The sequence below is a fragment of the Zalophus californianus genome, chromosome 12 (assembly GCF_009762305.2).
Source record: "Zalophus californianus isolate mZalCal1 chromosome 12, mZalCal1.pri.v2, whole genome shotgun sequence".
NCBI classification, from domain to species: domain Eukaryota; kingdom Metazoa; phylum Chordata; class Mammalia; order Carnivora; family Otariidae; genus Zalophus; species Zalophus californianus.
In genome coordinates this window covers 59,576,034-59,594,411 of record NC_045606.1, presented here as the reverse complement: position 1 = coordinate 59,594,411, position 18,378 = coordinate 59,576,034, and the positions used below count along the sequence as shown (strand labels likewise).

At 40.8% G+C, this 18,378-nt stretch overlaps 1 protein-coding gene across 7 annotated transcripts in view; it reads left to right on the top strand.

Moving 5' to 3' along the window:
- Positions 1–17,864, top strand: part of CPVL (carboxypeptidase vitellogenic like) — a 127,089-nt gene extending 109,225 nt beyond the window's left edge. For all 7 annotated transcript variants that reach the window (XM_027573894.1, XM_027573890.1, XM_027573892.1 and 4 more), the window contains one exon: positions 17,622–17,864. In XM_027573894.1, the coding sequence (XP_027429695.1) occupies positions 17,622–17,726 (105 nt within the window). In that variant the 3' untranslated portion in view covers positions 17,727–17,864. The remainder of the gene's footprint in view (positions 1–17,621) is intronic.
- The last annotated feature ends 514 nt before the right edge of the window (positions 17,865–18,378 follow it).

The following is an 18,378-nucleotide window of genomic DNA, read 5'->3' as shown; positions in this document are numbered from 1 at the left end:
TTTGCTATAAACATCATCCAGATCCATTCTCAGCAAAGATGGTGTCTACCAGGCATCTTGAATTTGTTTCTGGATATCAATTAATTGATAAAATACTAGGATGGATTGATAACAACTAATGTAATGTCAAGGCAAAAATAAACATGCAATGATTTTGACTGAAGCCTTATCAGGAGTAACCTTAGTATTTTCATTAGGTGATTGTTAGGTTCTTTCAATAAGGGCTCTTAACCTAGGGCAAGGGTCTGTGGCTAGTATTCAAGGGGTCAGTGAACTTAGAAGGGGAAAAAGTGCATTTTATTTTCACTAACCTCAAACTTAAATAGCTTTTCCTCCCATTATGAATTATGAAATTTAGCCTTTCCTCCCATTATGAATGTAAGCAACAAACCACAGTGGCCTTAGCAGTACCTTTGACTCTGTCACCGAGAGAAAGCAGAAATACTTTCATATAAAATACAAATGCTGTTGCAAATACCTTGAAACAACATCTATCACCATCACTGCTACTTTAAAATTCTAGTAGTTATCATACCCACTGGTTGCTCTTATTGAATGTGTTCATAGAGAAGTACATATATTGTTATATCACATACTACTTGGTTAATTTCAATATAATGGGTTCATTTATAATCTATAATCTATATGTAAATATATATAAAATGTAATTTGAAACATTTTTCTGAGACGTATCCATAGGCCACAGTAGACGCCATGGGAGTCCATGGCACAAAAAAGACCAAGAACCCATGCATTAGACTATTTGAATTTCTAGATCCTCCCCAACCCAAACCACAGACCACCTTTGGGGACCCCAGATTGAAAAGTTATGAGTTTAGCTCTCAGGTAGACTTGAATTTTATCTCTAGTCTATTACCTTGGCAATTCTTACTCCTACTATCGCCATACCCAAGCCACATAGTGTAGAGGTGAAAAGACTGGATATTGTGGCAGACCCTCTACCACTTACTAGCTGTGTGACCTTGGGGAAGTTACTTAACCTCTCCAAGAGGTTCTTCATCAGTGAAGTAGGGATCACATTAATACCTATCTCTCTCATGAAGGGATTAGCTACTAGGATTCATTGAGATTATGGGTATACATATATTACTTGACACTCTACCTGGCTCCTAGTAGGCATGGAATAAATATTTATTCCTGCTGCCTGTCCTAGCATTCATCTGTTTGCGTAAGGCAAGAAGCTCTCCTCCTGTCTAATAGGGTCCTTAATAGATACTATGTTTTAAGGGCTCAACTAAATAGTATTTATCAGAAAGGCCTGGAAGTATAGCAGCTGTATCCAGTTATAACATCATAACAAAGAAACTCTCTTGGTGAGAGGTAGAAGAAACAGAGGGGCGGGGGACCATGTTCCACATTTTGCTACACGACAGTCTAATAATAGTAAATAAAAGTGGCTACATTGAGTAATGAGATGCTTCTAAAGCATCCAGTCCATTCTAGTTGAACAGTAATCTGAAACATCCCTGTTGACAATAAATGAAGCGTCCAAACTTTTTGTTTTTGTTTTGTTTTCCATTTGTACTGAGCCTCTAACATATGGAAGCAGGGAAGAAGGGGAATATAGGAGTTTAGATTTAGAGAGTAAAAAACTATCTAGCAAAACAAAAACCCCAGTTATTTGGTGAACTTTCTGCTCTTCTGCTGTCCAGCATGGAGATGTGGGCGTTTATTTTTGTTCCTAATATTTATTTTCTTATGCAGCAACCAGAGTCCCAAGGTTTAGATTCTGGCACCAGCCCTGTCTTCTTAGAGCTGCTTGCCAGAGGGGGACTTCCCATTTTTGCTTTTGTTTCCGTTTAATTGCTTCTCTATATCCTCCCAATTTACTGTTTTAGACACATGGCCCATCTCATCAGCTCTATATTAGACAGAAGAAAAGAGCATGACAGATAACATGTTAAATTTTTTTAAAGATTCATTTTTGTGAGTTTGGCAGCATCAGTAGGTGGTTTTTCTTTTCTTTTTTTAAACTAAAAATTGAGTAATAGTCAAAAGGTATGTATAATACTTGTGTGAGATAAAGCAAATAATGGTAAATGAGCACATCTTTTCTTATCAGCCAGTTTAGGAAATGCAGCATTACCAAGAACTTGCCCTCCCCGATCCCACCCCTTTCTCTCATTGCCCCTGGAGGTGAACCACTGAATTGGATTTTGTTTTTATCATCCTTTAAAGTCCTTTTTTTTTAAATTAGTAGTTTTACAGATATACATCTCCATAAATAATATTTTACTTTTCATGCTTAATTTTATATAAAAGGAATTATTCTGTATTTTGTAATTACATGCTTTTGCTATTCAGCAATGTTGAGATTTCATCCATGCTCATAAGTTCAGTTGTGCTTTATTTCCTTTTTCATTGCCACATAGTATTCCACTGCATGATTATATCACTCATCCATTCCACTGCTGCTGGACATGTGGGTTGTTGGCAGGGTTTTGCTACCACAAATATTGCTTTTGTGAACGTTCTTGCCCTCCTTGTGCCTGTGTGCAAGAGTTTGTGCAAGAATAATGCCTAGAAGTGGGACTGATGCAATCACAGGGTTTGAGCGTCTTCAGCTTCATCAGATAATGCCAAACTGTTTTCCAGAGTGATTATAATCTTGCCAGTAATGTAGAAGAGATCTGATTATTTCACTCTCTCAGCAACTCTAGGACTTGTCCCTAGTCATCTTTCCCATGGGCTTGTGAAGTTGAAGGGGGGCTTAATGTCCTTTCCCATGTCTGCCATTCACGATTTGTCTTCTTTCTCTCTTGCTGTCCTTCCTGTCTTCTCTGGCTAGCGTCAGATGGAAAGACTACAGCCTCCAAACACAGTGAAAAAGTTGGAGTGGACATGTCATGTCCAACCACTGCTGTGGTTAAGTAGATGCATTTGTCTTTCTGGATGTCTTGGGCTGAGGTTGGCTACCAAAATATCCAGCTTTGGGGCGCCTGGGTGGCTCAGTCAGTTAAGTGTCTGCCTTTGGCTCAGGTCATGATCCCAGGCTCCTGGGATCAAGCCCCACGTTGGGCTCCCTGCTCAGTGGGGAGTCTGCTTTTCCCTCTCCCTCTGTCCCTTCCCCCTGCTCGTGCTCTCTCTGTCTCTCTTTCTCTCTCAAAATAAATCAATTCTAAAAATCCTTAAAAAAAGATACCCAACTTAAAAAAATTAGAAATTCAGTCCGTCAGCACCTTTTCACTTCAACTCACCAACAGTGGCTCAGTATAAAGTAACTACTAAAATAGATTTCAACTTATGCCTTGGATTGTAGGCAAGCCCTAGACCATCAGGAGGAGAATCTGAATCTTTCCCCAACACAAGTACCCTCAACTTCCAACACTTTCCCACCAAAACAGCAAGGAAGTGAAGTTACTTAACCAGTTGCTTTGCTGTGTGTCTTACCAAAAAATTAAGAAGAATAGTAATTGATAAATATTACTCACCCAGTTCCTTAGCTAGCGTTTCTCACATCTGCTTTATAAATCCTTCTCAGTGGCCTGATTTTATTCATTTCCTAGTGCTTGACACAGAAACCACAAAGAACTACTTAAAGAGAAAAGCACTGATCTTATATAAAGCAATAAGAAAAACATACAGCATTTTGCGGACATTTTTAAAAAGAGGCTCCCCTACTTTATACATTCTAAAAGGGAACCGTTTTTGCTTTCATAATGTTTTAAGAAAAGGCACAGATACTAGAGGATGCTATTCAAGAACACTCTGTGTTTTAAGTTGTTGTGGTTTAAACTTTTTCCTTTGACAATAGCTGGTCTTAACAAGTCCCCTTACTCTCCAGTCTGCTCTTCTCTCAGTGCTTTTGCCAAAACACAAGTCTGATCATGTGTTCCCTTGTTCAAACACTCTCACTGACTCCCTGCTACCTGCAGAATAAAGTCTGAACTCTCTCCACAGAGTAGTAAAGAGGTTAGGTCTGGCTTCTGCTTTCTTCCCCAATCTGAATTCTCACCCTAGCTCCTTCTCCATTAGAATCCTAAAAATCAAAACAAAACACCTTATAATTCCCCAAACCCACCTTGCTGTTTTGTCAGCCAATAATGCCCATGGGATTCCTCCTTTCCTTATAAGGTCCTTTGTGCTCTAGCTGCCCAGAAAACCCCTATTTACCTTTCAGGGATTAAAATGACCTCTAAGGGGGTACCTGGCTGGCTGAGTCAGTAGAGTATGCCATTGTTGATCTTGAGGTCCTGAGTTCGTGTTGGGTGTACAGATTACTTATAAATAAATAAATGAACGAACAAACAAACCAACCTACCTACCTACCTACCTACCTCTAGGAAGCCCTTCTCCCAGAATAATTCCTTCTCTGCATCTCTTAGTGCATGTACCACACTGGGGTTTCTGTTTCGTTTAACTCTTTCATTGCTTTCCTCCCCTGCTTGACACTGTGCTCCTTGAGGACAGGAATAACATATCATTTATCTCTGTAGCAAACCCCTTAGCACAGTTCCCAGCACCCAGTGAATATCTGGTGAATGAAAATCAAATTGGCCCCTACCTCATACCCACACCCATCGTGTGTGTGTGTGTGTGTGTGTGTGTGTGTGTGTGTGTGTGTGTGTGTGTGTGTGTGTTTTAAAAACCAGCACCTGGGTGGCTCAGTGGGTTAAGTGGCCGACTCTTGGTTTCAGCTCAGGTCACGATCTTAAGGATCAAGCCCCGCCTCAGGCTTCCTGCTCAGCAGGGAGTCTGCCTGTCTCTCTCCCTCTGCTCCTCCCTGCCTCTCTCAAATAAATAAATAAATAAATTTTATTTATTTACTTAACAAAACAAACTGCAGTTCTCAAGGAGTGCTATGGTTGCTTACCAATCATACATACCAAAGTGTCTTCTAGGAAACAGACTAGGCGTGCTAAGATAATGAATAGTTCAAAGAATTCCCTTCAAACGAAAGGATGCATTGTTCATGTCAGCTGAAGACGATTTCCTTTCTGTGTTACACAGGAGAGGAAAGGAGAAATATTCCGGGAGATAAATGTATGGGAGGAGTTCTAGAAGTTTCATTATCTCAGGGGCTGACTAGAATGTCCCCTCCTTTAAAAAAATCGAATTTTTGGCATTTGGGTTTTTTTTTTCTTCTTTAAAAAAAAAAAACAACCACCACACAGCTTGCTTCCTGAAAACAAAGGAAATAATAAACAATGGCAACTCCCAATTTTACTCTGATTATTTGCCAAGAGTCCTCTTAGTTCATGTGGCTCTCTTTCATTAGAGAGGGCCGATTAGCATAAAAAGAATGCTTCGAAATTAAGCTACCCACATATGCACTTAGTTAATACTCAGGGAGCTAATTTATTGTATTATTTAAAATATAAATTGGATAGCAAATCTATTTACTGAGGTGTAACAGCTAGGCAATGATGCATAATTTTCTCTTAGCCCTTGAGTGGTTTTTAATAATCTATTGAAATTTAACAGAGAACCATCTCATTATGGGAAGTGAATAAATACTAAGAAGACTAGCATTTAAAGTATTATCCACACATGGAGAATAGGTTTTTAAAAATTAATGATATTTGAGGAACAAAGAGGGAATTGGGGGTTGCTTTTTAAACAGTAACATTTTGTTGTTTTAATTTGAAGTGTAACCAGATTCACAAAATTGCTTGTGGAAATGTTAAACAGAGCCCAAAAATAAACAAGGTGGAGAGCAGAGTGGGGCAGAGAAAGGGGCAGTGTGAAGGAACAAAATAAAGTTGTCTTAAGATACTGCCCCATTGTCAGCTGGACCACCGGTACTATTTTTGCCTCAGACCGTCTTTGGCTCGGTAGTGAAAACTGTGTGCCTTTGTTTTATTTCAACCAATGGCATCATGAAAATGTTGTGCCCGTTGGTGTGTCCTGTGTCCTCAATTCCTGGAACCTGGGGACATTTTCAAGTCTGGGGTCCCCTTAGGCTGTGGGTCCGGAACACAGTTGAATCTAGATACCCTCTCTGATTAATAGGTGTCCCAAACAGACCAGCTTTGGAATGTCACAGGGGCTCTGATACAAACAAAAACATCCATGAACACAGTGGTGTGGTCTTGAAACTATTACTGCCAATTATACTAGAATTCTGTGGGGGTACGCAGGAATGGAAGCAGGCAGCAGGACCTTCTCATCTTTCTGCAAATACTTGAAACCTGGCCCATCTGATTTCCTGAGCCACAATTTCACAGAAGTTTTGGACCTTACAATTTACTGATCTGAATAGATATTTCTTTGATTTATTTTGGGAGAGAGAAAGAATGCTCTAATGTTTCATCTTTCCCCAGGAGAGCCAAAATGTCAGAGAACCAGGGGTGGAAAGGTAAACTGGCTGATCTATAGTGTTTGCCAAGTTCCATGGTGTAAATATTCCTACCGTGGCTGATTTCAGGCTACCAACATGACACCGCCGAATGTGAAGTTGGGCAGCAATCGGCTGTGCACAATCGGCTGTCCTGTCTGGAGTCATCCCCCACTGCTGTTTGCAGGAGGTAAAACTTGAGCAGGTTGTCTGGCTCTTGTTTCCCTGCTCCCCAGAGGACAACGGGTCGGGCTCTGGGTCCTCGCAACACTCCCAGCAGAGAGCATTTGCTGCTGTACCCGCTGCCCTCTCCTCCCAAAGAAAACTACAGACATAGATCATAAAGCTAGATACTGAGTAAGAGTAATTAATGAACTGGATTCTGCTTTTTATCCTCTTGTGGATTTCAAATATAAAGCTGGACATGGAGGAAGTAAAGTTTTGATTACTTTTCAACTGCATCAAATCCTGGGTTGCAAAGTGGGTTCTTAAAAGGGTGAAAAAGACAGAACAGCTTTTTGCCATTCTGCTAAGACAAGTAAGGTCTTGCTTGCTTGACATTTCTGTGTGAAGAGACAAGGGTGTTTGGCATTGCAAGTGGTAAAGGGGATGGAGGGAAAGAATGGGGTGGATCGTGGTGTTGGCAGGTTTAAGGGATAATATTCCCTCTAGACGGTTAAGTCAAGCAGATTGGCAGAAGTTTGAACTCATATTCACTCTGCTTTCTTACTTTAATTGGGACCTTTCCCATGAGAAGGAAGAATTCATAGCATGGAAATAAAAAGAGCCTGGAAGAGAAATAGTCTCCCTCCCTAACAATACAATTCTTCCCTCTGAAAAAGTGTAGTACTATCTCTTATATTTATTGGTAATGTAGCTTCTGATCTTTCTCCACTCTTACAGGGAAAAAATATTCCTTTGACAATAAAAAATGAGATAATAGAATGATGGCTATTGCTAGAGTGCTCAGTATATGCCATACAGCGCGTGGTGCGAGCTTATTATGTGTCTGTGAATTGAGTGCCATGTAGTGGTTAATATGCCTTATCTCTTTGAATCCATACAGAAAGTTAAATATTCTTAGAGTGACAAACCATCTTAGATTGCCTGGCATGTTTTCAGCATTAGCACTGAAAATCCTATCTTCCCAGGAATCCCTCAGCCCAGGGCAAACTGGGACAACTGATCACCCTAATTCTTACCTTGATGAGAAAATAGAAGCAGTTAAGTCCCTGTGCCAAAGTCACAGAGCTGGACTCAAACCCAGACCTGCTGAATCCTGAGTTCATGCTTTTGACCACCATGCCGAATCACTTCCTACTACAGTGCTTTTAGGTTTCCACCGGTGATAATGATCAAGGGAAGAGAAAGTCGTTCATTACCAACCTTGCTGAAATTAACATAGAGATTCTTGGAGTTAATTTAGAGAAAATTTCCATGACTTTTTTCTTTTTTTTAATCAGAGACATTCATAGCACATTGAAACCTCTAGCTGATTTGGTGAGACAAGGCTGAGATTTGATTGAAGGGTCTTCACCTCTCAGGAATTCATTTTGTACCTCTCTAAAAAGACAGGGTATATTGATCACCAGATTTCTTCTAATTTAAAAGTTCCCTGATTGTCAGAAGTCTGTTTTTCATGTTGCACAGACATGTCTGTGCCATTTATTCTCATCCTTCTATGTCATCGTTTCTTTTGGAGACATAATGCTTTTTCTTAAAGCCACTATGAGCTTGTTGATGATACATTGTTTTATTACCTATCGTTTAATTTTATTCTTTATTAATTTTAATTCTAGTATAGTTAACGTACAGTGTTATAGTAGTTTCAGGTGTACAATATAGTGATTCAACAGTTCTGTACACTACTCAGTGCTCATCATGATAAGCGTGCTCTGTAATCCCCATCACCTATGTCACCCATCCCCCACCCACCTCCCCTCAGGTAACCACCAGTCTGTTCTCTATAGTTCAGAGTCCGCTTCTTGGTTTGTCTCTCTCTTTCTCTTTTTTCCCCCTTTATTCATTTGTTTTGTTTCCTAAATTCCACATATGAGTGAAATCATATGGTATTTGTCTTTCTCTGACTGGCCTATTTCACTTAACATTGTTATACTCTCTAGATCGATCCATCCATGCTGTTGCAAATGGCAAGATTCCATTCTTTTTTGATGACTGAGTAATATTCCATTGTGTGTGTGTGTGTGTGTGTGTGTGTGTATACACACACACACACACACACACACATACACACCCCACATCTCCTTTATTCACTCATCTGTTGATGGACAGGAACTGCTTCCATAATTTGACTATTGTAAATAATGCTGCTATGAACATCAGGGTATTATCTGTCCTTTTAGAAATTACAACACACATACTGACTTAAGAAAGTTGACTTTGAACTAGTGCATTTAGCATTTCCCAGATGTGCAAGTACCTGACAATACCTTAACTCAATTTATGCCACCTTTTGTGCAACTGTGGTCTTTTTTTAAAACTTCTACGTGGTTTATACTCCACAAGACATTATTATTATTATTATTGACATTCATTTATCTATACATGTAAATTCTCAGTTGCTCTTCATTCTCCTCTGTCTTTTCATGTATCCATAGGTATGATTATCCTTCTGTCTGAAGAACAGTCTTCAAACATTTCTTTACAGATCTGCCAGCAATACCTTTTTCCAGTTTTTTGTTCCCTTGAAAATATCTTTATGGAGTCATTTATGTGGGAAGCCTAGACGACAGCTCCTTTCTTTTAGAATTCGAAGGTTGCAGAGGCACCTGGGTGACTCAGTCATTTGAGCATCCAACTCTTGGTTTCAGTTCAGGTCATGATCTCTGGGCTATGAGATCAAGCCCCACACTGGGCTCCACACTCAGCATGGAGTCTGCTTGAGATTCTCTCCCTCTACCCCTCCGTCTGCACGCTCTCTCTCGCTAATAAATGAATAAGTAAAATCTTAAAAAAAAAAATGCAAAAGATACAATTCCACTGTCTTCTAGCTTCCATTGTTTCTGTTACCTAGTCAGCTTTCTTGCTTCTTTGAAATTATTGAAAGTGCAGTTTCTTTTTCTGACAACTTTTAAGATTTTCTTTCTGTCTTTGGTATTGGCAGTATACTATTATGTGCCCAGATGTGGTTATTTCTTTCTGGGTTTTTCCAATTTAGGTCCATAGAGCTTCTCAAAGCTGCGGCTTGATGACTTCTATTGATTTGGGGGAGTTTCTTACTCACAATCTCTGTATTTTACTATGTCTTTTGCACTGTGCCTGCCTTCTCTTCTTATTCTAGGACTCCAGTTAAACATAGTTAAATAGTTTGTCATCCCATGGCTTTTTTTCTCTTTTCTGTGTTTTCCATAACTTCTTGAATAATTAGTTCATAGTTATTTTAAAATCTATACCCGATAACTCCAATATCTGGATCCCTGTGGTTTCTTTCTGCCCTCCGCTTTTTCCCTTGGTTTGTAGTCATTTGATCTTATCTTTTGGCATGCCTACTACATTTTATTGAATGCTGGACAAAAATGTATGAAAAATGATGTTATCTTCTTCCAGAAAGGCTTTTTCTGAAAGACAGTTAACATAGGGGCAGATCAACTGGCTTCAGTCAGGGGCTGAAATGGTGATTTGGCGCTGGAATTCAGGTTTGGGGAGGGCTAACCTGCTTCTGGTTTTCACTACTTCTAAGACCTTGTCTCTTGTGGATCTAAGAGAAAGCCTGTGGTATTTACCAGAGCCATGCCTCCTTGACAAGCCTGCGATTCCAAATTTTATCTTTGGTTTCTTTTGGGTTTTCTTTTGTTTTTATTTTTTGGTCTCCCAAGTACCCTAAGCTCCGCTTAGCTGTTCATCCTTTCATCTGTCGATTTTTGCTTGGCTTCTTGCCAAGAGAAGCTTAGAAATTGGTGAATTTCTCAAAGAGAAAAGCAGCACAAAATGTTTGATTCACTTCTCTGTGATTCTCTTTTCTCCATAGTGTTGGCCTCTCAAGTCCTGGTTGCTTTCTGATACTTTCAAAGAGCAGTCTTTTTTTAAATTCAGCTTTTAGTGTTCTTGTGGGGTGGGGCTGGTTTGACACATGCTATTGCTTCATAGTCATAGGTGGAAATCCTAAATTATGATATTGTTGCAACTGATTAAGTAAGATGGTGTATCTAGAAAGCCCTTAGGGAACTGTCAGCACCAAAGCTACGTATTGATAACTCTAGGGATGTGTCCCACTATGATGGCTACATTTTGGTCAGCTAAAGCACCTTTCCCCCTCCTGTTCAGTAATGCTTTGCTACAGTAGAATTGTACACTGGTAACTCTCAAGTTTTCCCTGAGTGTTTTGGGAGAAGCTTTCAACCTTGTTCTCTAGTTTGGTTTTTGGTGGGGGAGATGGAAGTGTTGATTTTTTTTTAAGTGGGTTGCCCCATTCTTTTTTAGGAGGTGGCTGCTAACAAGCTTTGGCTTATTTTTTTATTCTCATTCCCAAGTGCCTTTTGTTTTTTTCGTATATTCTTTATTTGAGTGCATATTTATTCCATTTCTACTCGTGGTTAGTGTCTGAAAGCGAAAAGGTAAGATTTTGTAAATATGAAATAAGATAAAAAATAATAAAATAACTTTAGTGTAAATCAGAAACCATAATAAGCAAGATTCTTTCCCTGTGTCTGCATCATCCTGTAGTGAATAACAAGAACTATAAACCTATCCCATATTGCCCACCTCCCAAACCTGCCTCTTTTCTTCTTTCTTGGTTAATAGCACCACCTCTTGCAAAGCTGCCTGTGTCAGAAGCCTGAAATGGAGTCCCAAAAGTTCATTTTTGCTTTTGTTTCTCTTGCCTTTGGAGATGTGTCTTGAAAGAAGTTGCTGTGGCCGATGTCAAAGAGGTTACTGCCTATGTTCTCCTCTAGGATTTTGATGGATTCCTGTCTCACATTGAGGTCTTTCATCCATTTAGAGTTTATCTTTGTGTATGGTGTTAGAGAATGGTCGAGTTTCATTCTTCTATATATAGCTGTCCAATTTTCCCAGCACCATTTATTGAAGAGATTGTCTTTTTTCCATTGCATACTTTTTCCTGCTTTGTCGAAGATTATTTGACCATAGAGTTGAGGGTCCATATCTGGGCTCTCTATTCTGTTCCATTGATCTATGTGTCTGTTTTTGTGTCAGTACCATGCTGTCTTGGTGATCACAGCTTTGTAATATAGCTTGAAATCAGGCAACGTGATGCCCTTAGCTTTGTTTTTCTTTTTCAACATTTCCTTGGCGATTCAGGGTCTTTTTTGGTTCCATACAAATTTTAGGATTGTTTGTTCCAGCACTTTGGAAAATGCCGTTGGTATTTTGATTGGGATGGCACTGAAAGTATAGATTGCTCTGGGTAGCATAGACATTTTAACAATGTTTATCCTTCCGATCCATGAGCATGAAATGTTTTTCCATCTTTTTGTGTCTTCTTCAATTTCTTTCATAAGTGTTCTGTAGTTTCTAGAGTATAGCTCCTTTACCTCTTTGGTTAGGTTTATTCAAAGGTATCTTATGGTTTTGGGTGCTATTGTAAATGGAATCAATTCCCTAATTTCTCTTTCTACAGTTATATTGTTAGTGTATAGGAAAGCAACTGATTTCTGTGCATTGATTTTGTATCCTGCCACATTACTGAATTGCTGTATGAGTTCTGGTAATTTGGGGGTGGAGTCTTTTGGGTTTTCCACATAAAGTATCATGTCATCTGCAAAGAGAGAGAGTTTGACTTCTTCTTTGCCAATTTGAATACCTTTTATTTCTTTTTGTTGTCTGATGACTGTTCCTCAAAAAGTTAAAAGTAGAGCTACCCTATAACCCAGCAACTGCACTACTGGGTATTTACCCCAAAGATACAGATGTAGTGAAAAGAAGGGCCACATGCACCCCAGTGTTCATAGCAGCAATGTCCACAGTAGCCAAACTGTGGAAGGAGCCAAGATGCCCTTCAACAAACGAATGGATAAAGAAGATGTGGTCCATATATACAATGGAATATTACTCAGCCATCAGAAAGGATGAATACCCAACATTTGCATCAACATGGATGGAACTGGAGGAGATTATGCTAAGTGACAGAGAAAGTCAATTATCATATGGTTTCACTTATTTGTGGAACATACGGAATAGTATGGAGGACATTAGGAGAAGGAAGGGAAAAATGAAGCGGGGGAAATCAGAGAGGGAAACGAACCATGAGAGACTATGGACTCCGGGAATCAAACAGGGTTTTAGAGGGAGGCAGGGGATGGGTGAGCCCCGGTGATGGGTATAAAGGAGGGCACGTATTGCATGGAGCACTGGGTGTTATACGCAAACAATGAATCATGGAACACTACATCAAAAACTAATGATGTACTGTATGGTGACTAACATAAAAAAATTATTTAAAAAAATCATTAAAAGATTATAGCTGCAATCTTAAAAAAAAAAAAAAAAGAAGCCTGAAATGGGGAGGATGTGTACATGGGTTGGGGGATGCTTGCACTTTACCTTTACAGCTGATGAGTCACCGATTTTATTGCTTCCACCCCAACATCCCTGTTCTCCTTCCCCTTCTCCCCATTTCTCCCATGTGCCCACATCCTCTCTCACCTGAACAGCTGGTCTCCTAACTCGCCTCCCTGCCTCAGTCTCATTTCCTTCCAAATCAGCCCCCTCACTACATATTAAGGCCTCTTTCTAGAATGCACATCTGAGCATATTACTGCCCTGCTTGAAACCCTCTTGGAGGTGTCCAGAAGAGGCAACGCCACAGAGACAGCAGCCTCTTGATTGCCAGGGGTGGGCAGGGCAGGAGAATGGGGAGAGATGGCTAATGGATACAGGGCTCCCTTTGGGGTGATGAAAACATTCTGCAACTAGATAGTGGTGATGGTTGCACCACATTGTGAGTGTACGAAATCTTACTGTTCATTTAAAAATGGTTAGAATGGTAATTTTATGTTATGTGTATTTTAACACACACACACACACACACAGCAGCACATCATATGGGGTATCACATGGTCTCACTAGTATTTGTCTATTCAACTCTCCCTTTTCTTTCCCCTCTGACCCTTCATACAGGGAACCCTGTGCAGGCTGTTGCTTGTCGCGTGTGCCTTGCAGTTTCATGCTCTGCTGCGCTGCTTTTGCAAGGGCATTTCCTCTGGGGGCAGTGTGTCCCACCCCAACCCACCTCGTACTGTCTGTCCAGGCATCTGCTCCTGCAAGACCCCCACCACGTCTCCCCGGACAAAGCTACACCCACTCTCCCAGCTTGAATTCCCCTCTCTTGTCACCTCTAATGGCACAACTGGGAGACCTTTGCTGCCAGGTCCATGTTTCCAGTTCCAGGGAGGATTGTATCTTTTTCTACAAAAATAAAGTGGAATGAAGCTTTAAAGTGTTTGCATAACCCTTTTAAAATTCATGACACATCTGTTGACCCCCCTGGAACATCTGGAATACATGAGTTTAGAGAATTGAGCTCTCATGTGGAAACACCCAACATACACAGTTTCTGACGATGAGACCATTTCTATCCAGGGAGCCTTGGATGAATCTTGTCACATTTAAATACAAAATCACGGCCCTGTCACATTTTGTTACACACCTCTAAAAACTATGGAGTGGTTTGTGTCCTTGATTTGTGAGCGGTGAGCAGCTTGGCTATAAACAACAGATTGGTTTTTTTGTTTTTTTTTCCGGCGCTCATAAATTTATTTGAGGTTGACATCGGTAAAATGCTGTCAATATGCTAGGGAACATACTTTAGAATTTTGTGGTGTGTGAAAAAGATTTTGTTCCCAAATGAGCTTTTCTTTCCAATCTTAATGACACCATTCATGATGACATTTGGTCATTACATATCGCAGCTCAGAACTAGACTGGGGGTCAGGCAGGTTACTGAGAAGAATTGTAACACCCAACCTTATCACCTCTTATTCACCACTTATCATGGTCAGAGAATGTGTGTGTGTGTATGTGTGTGTGTGTGTGTGTGTGTGTGTGTGTGTGTAAATAGAAGGAAAGCAGATGATCAGGAGAAATACACTCAGGTGAGGCCATGAGTAGGCGTTAAACAAATTTGTTTGTATTCTCCCTTGATATAAATAGAGAATTGCCTGGTTTGTCACAGAATGGAAAAGGTTCTTATAAACAGCGGTTTTCAAAGAGTAGTCTTTGGACCAACAGTATGAGCATCACCTTAGAATTGTTAGAAATGCAAATTATCAGGCCCTGCCCTGGACCTTCAGTGCTGGAAAGTCTAGGGGTGTGGCCCAGCAGTCTGTTCTAACGAGCTCAGGTGTTTTGATGCACATTCTAGTCTGAGAAGTGCTGTTTTAAACAACTCCCTGAAACCAAGATTTCTTTCTTTTTTTTTTTAAGATTTTATTTATTTATTTGACAGAGAGTGAGCACAAGGAGGCAGAGGAGCAGGCAGAGGGAGAAGCAGAAGCAGGTTCCCACTGAGCAGGGACCCCGACGCGGGGCTCAATCCCAGGGTCCTGGGATCATGACCGGAGCCAAGGCAGACCAACTGAGCCACCCAGGCGCTCCCCAAGTTTTCTTAATGCTAACGTAGGAACACAGTGTTTTAGGGTAGTTTGATATAAGCATTTCAATCCTGGGTTTTGAGTAGAGATAACTGTTGAAAGAATAATGACAATGGTTAATATTTATTACCATCCAGGTGTTATGCTAAGTGTTACCTGTACATCATTCCACTAATTGCTCCCGTAATTCCCAACTATCCCAAGAGGTAATACTTTTTTCTCTATTGTACAGTGAAGGAAACTGAGGCTCAGAGCAGGTAAGTTATTTGCCCAGGGTCACACAGCTTTTGCTGTGCCTCGAGTCATGCTCCTGCCCTCCTGACTCCAGGCCCAGGCCATAAAGCACTATGTTACCCCCCATTAGCTGCAGTTCTGGTTCAGGAGGCAGGATGACCATTAGCTCTTGGATTCAGCTTACCGGTGTTCTGGACCATTGCTGCCAGGCAGCAGCTGGGTTTTGTCGCAAACATGACTCCCCTAAGTGTCCTTAGCTGAGCTGAAGTTGCATAGAATCACTCATCAGATTCTGGCCAGAGCCGGCGATTTGGATGGGAACCTACCAGAAGAGAATTCTAGCCTGGGACTGTGGGGGCAACAAAAGTTTTTCTCTAGAGTCGCATGCACGGGCTCATGTCACACATAGGTTGACTTTCAGTCTGTGACAAAGTGAGACACATTGGGTTTCCAGACACAAGCTTGTACGCAAATGGCAGATGGGCTCCACTGTCATGGCAGCAAGGCACAAATGGCCATTGATGGGTGCGGCATACAGCAGGTGTTGCCAATTGTGTGTGAGGGGTAAGTCCAATTTCACATCTGTAATGGTGGTCTACTTCCCTTACTTGCCTCAGAGGGCTGCTGAGAGCCAGGTGAAATGTTCTATGACTAAGCTATAAAGTTTAGTTCAAATGTAAAGAATTATTATACAAATACTAGGATTTGAATAAAAACACTGGTGTGTGCATCAAAAGCCAGGTCCCAGGTCATTCTCTCAATTATAATTGGGTGACTTGGACAAGCCTCCTAATAGCTCCATATCACTCAGTCACCGAGGTTGCTAAGTGCTTTCTGCAGTTAGTTGTGCAGTGCACAACCTGTGTAGCTGTGAGCTGCAAAGTAAAATTCATCTAATCATCTTGATCCCACTTCCCGCATAGCACGGTCTTAAGACGCTGGGTGTTGGGGGTGGATTATTAATATATTAAATGCACTCTGTAAATATATGTGTAATTTTCTTCTGTCTCAGTTCCCTTCTGATTGAGGCAGGTAAAACAAGCCATGAAGGGCCTTGTCAAAGGGGCCTTTACTTGCTGATTGTGATTTAGCAGCTAGAACTTACCGAATGTGATCCCTTTCCTGCCTGTGTTCACTCCCTTCGTCCACTACTAACTCCTGCCCATTTTCCACATATGCCGTAGGACGTGGCAGGCCACACTGCTCTCTCCTGCAGGGGGCCTGCCAACACTGTGTCGGTTCTTTCCCTTTGGGTGTTGAATCCCGAAGGCCTCCCCTTGTCCTCTACTTGGGACATTTGCTGAAACCAGAGGCTTTCCGAATACAGAGACGAGTCCCCCCCACCCTGCCCCTGCTTTTATTTTTTTTCTTTTTTATCGGTATGGCACCAGGCACAAGTGTCTGCACTCACCTTAACTCTAGGTGTTTCGGAATGCTCTATATATCTTGTTAGGTGACACAGGTATCCACTACTGTACAAACTCAGTGAGCCCGCACTTAACAGAACTGCACTTCATTGTGTGTTAATTTTACATAAAATCTGGGGGAAGTCGACTGATATCCATATTTGACTTTGAAATGTGTCAAAAAGATAAGATGGATTAATAGTTGGGTAGTGTGAGAAAGTGAGTAAAGTGGGTGTTAATGAGAGAATCTAAGTGATAAGTCTATGAAATTCTTTCAGATTTGCTCTATGTTTGAATTTTTTTCATAATAAAACGTTGGGAAAAAAGAATGTTCTAATTCTGTGCTACTCAAAAAAATGGCCTTTTAAAAATTTCAGGTGTCAAGGATTTCTCATGTTTGTCATTTTAATTTTTTGGAGAATCAAAATATCCCCTGTATTAATGGCCAAGACTAATATGGCAGGTAGAGCTCAGTGTGAGGGCCAAGTGGCTCAGCGGACTGAAGGGGGCAGGTGGGTGGATTCCTCCACCCAGATGGGGGGGGGCAGAGATGGCCCCAGGGTAGGTCATCACACCTCAGGGGCTTCACCAGGGAAGAATAACACAGCACAGACTAGCAGACAGCTCACTCCCAAAAGGAAAAAGACAATTTTCAAGTTTCTATAAATGTGAAAGATGAACACAACTTTTTGTTAAACAGCCACACAACTGTAAACCTTTCCTACCTTAAAGTACCTATAATTAAAGCTATCAAATCTTAGACAATCAGCATATCCAAAGGCATGGATTGATACAGAGTATGTTCTGTATTTCATGGAAGCTTTAAGAATACTTCAGTCTGGGCGCCTGGGTGGCTCAGTTGGTTAAGCAACTGCCTTCGGCTCAGGTCATGATCCTGGAGTCCTGGGATCGAGTCCCACATCGGGCTCCCTTCTCGGCAGGGAGTCCGCTTCTCTCTCTGACCCTCCCGCCTCTCGTGTGCTCTCTCTCTCAAATAAATAAATAAAATCTTTAAAAAAAAAAAAAAAAAAAAAAGAATACTTCAGTCTGAACTAAAACTTCCCATTCATGTAGAACATCCATTTCTCTAAACTTTTCTTTTTCTTCTCTAAGGTAATTGTTCGAGGTGGAGGACACATTTTACCCTATGACCAGCCTCTGAGGTCTTTTGACATGATTAATCGATTCATTTTTGAGAGAGGATGGGATCCTTATTGATGGATAAGCTGCTTTCCTAAAAGAAAGAACATTGAGAAGAAAATTTCCAAAATGGAAACTGTCCTATAAATAAGAAAATTGTCTTTTTATATCTTTAAAATGTTTCCCATCAATAAAAATTATCCTTGAAACAAGGAAGGTTCTGTTTTGGGGGAGAGATGGTTCATTACAAAATTAACTTTAAGAAAATGCTACTCATGAGTAAGAATGACCTCTTCTAACTTAACGGATGGGAAGAATGGATTCTGAGACCCTGTTTCAGAAAGAAGCAGATATATGGAAGGTCGAGGCCTTGAATGGGAATTTTTAATTCCTTCTAAGAGTAAGTGCAGTAAGTGGATAAAGTTGTAACAGCATCTTGTTCTGTAAATAACAGGAGAGTTTGTCTCATAGTATGCATATGAAAGTGTTTGGTAAGGGGCGCCTGGGCGGCTCAGTTGGTTAAGCGGCTGCCTTCGGCTCAGGTCATGATCCTGGAGTCCCGGGATCGAGTCCTGCATCGGGCTCCCTGCTCAGCGGGGAGTCTGCTTCTCCCTCTGACCCTCTTCCCTCTCGTGCTCTCTATCTCTCATTCTCTCTCTCTCAAATAAATAAAATCTTTAAAAAAAAAGTGTTTGGTAAGTACACTGGGTAAGAGCATCTAATTATCACT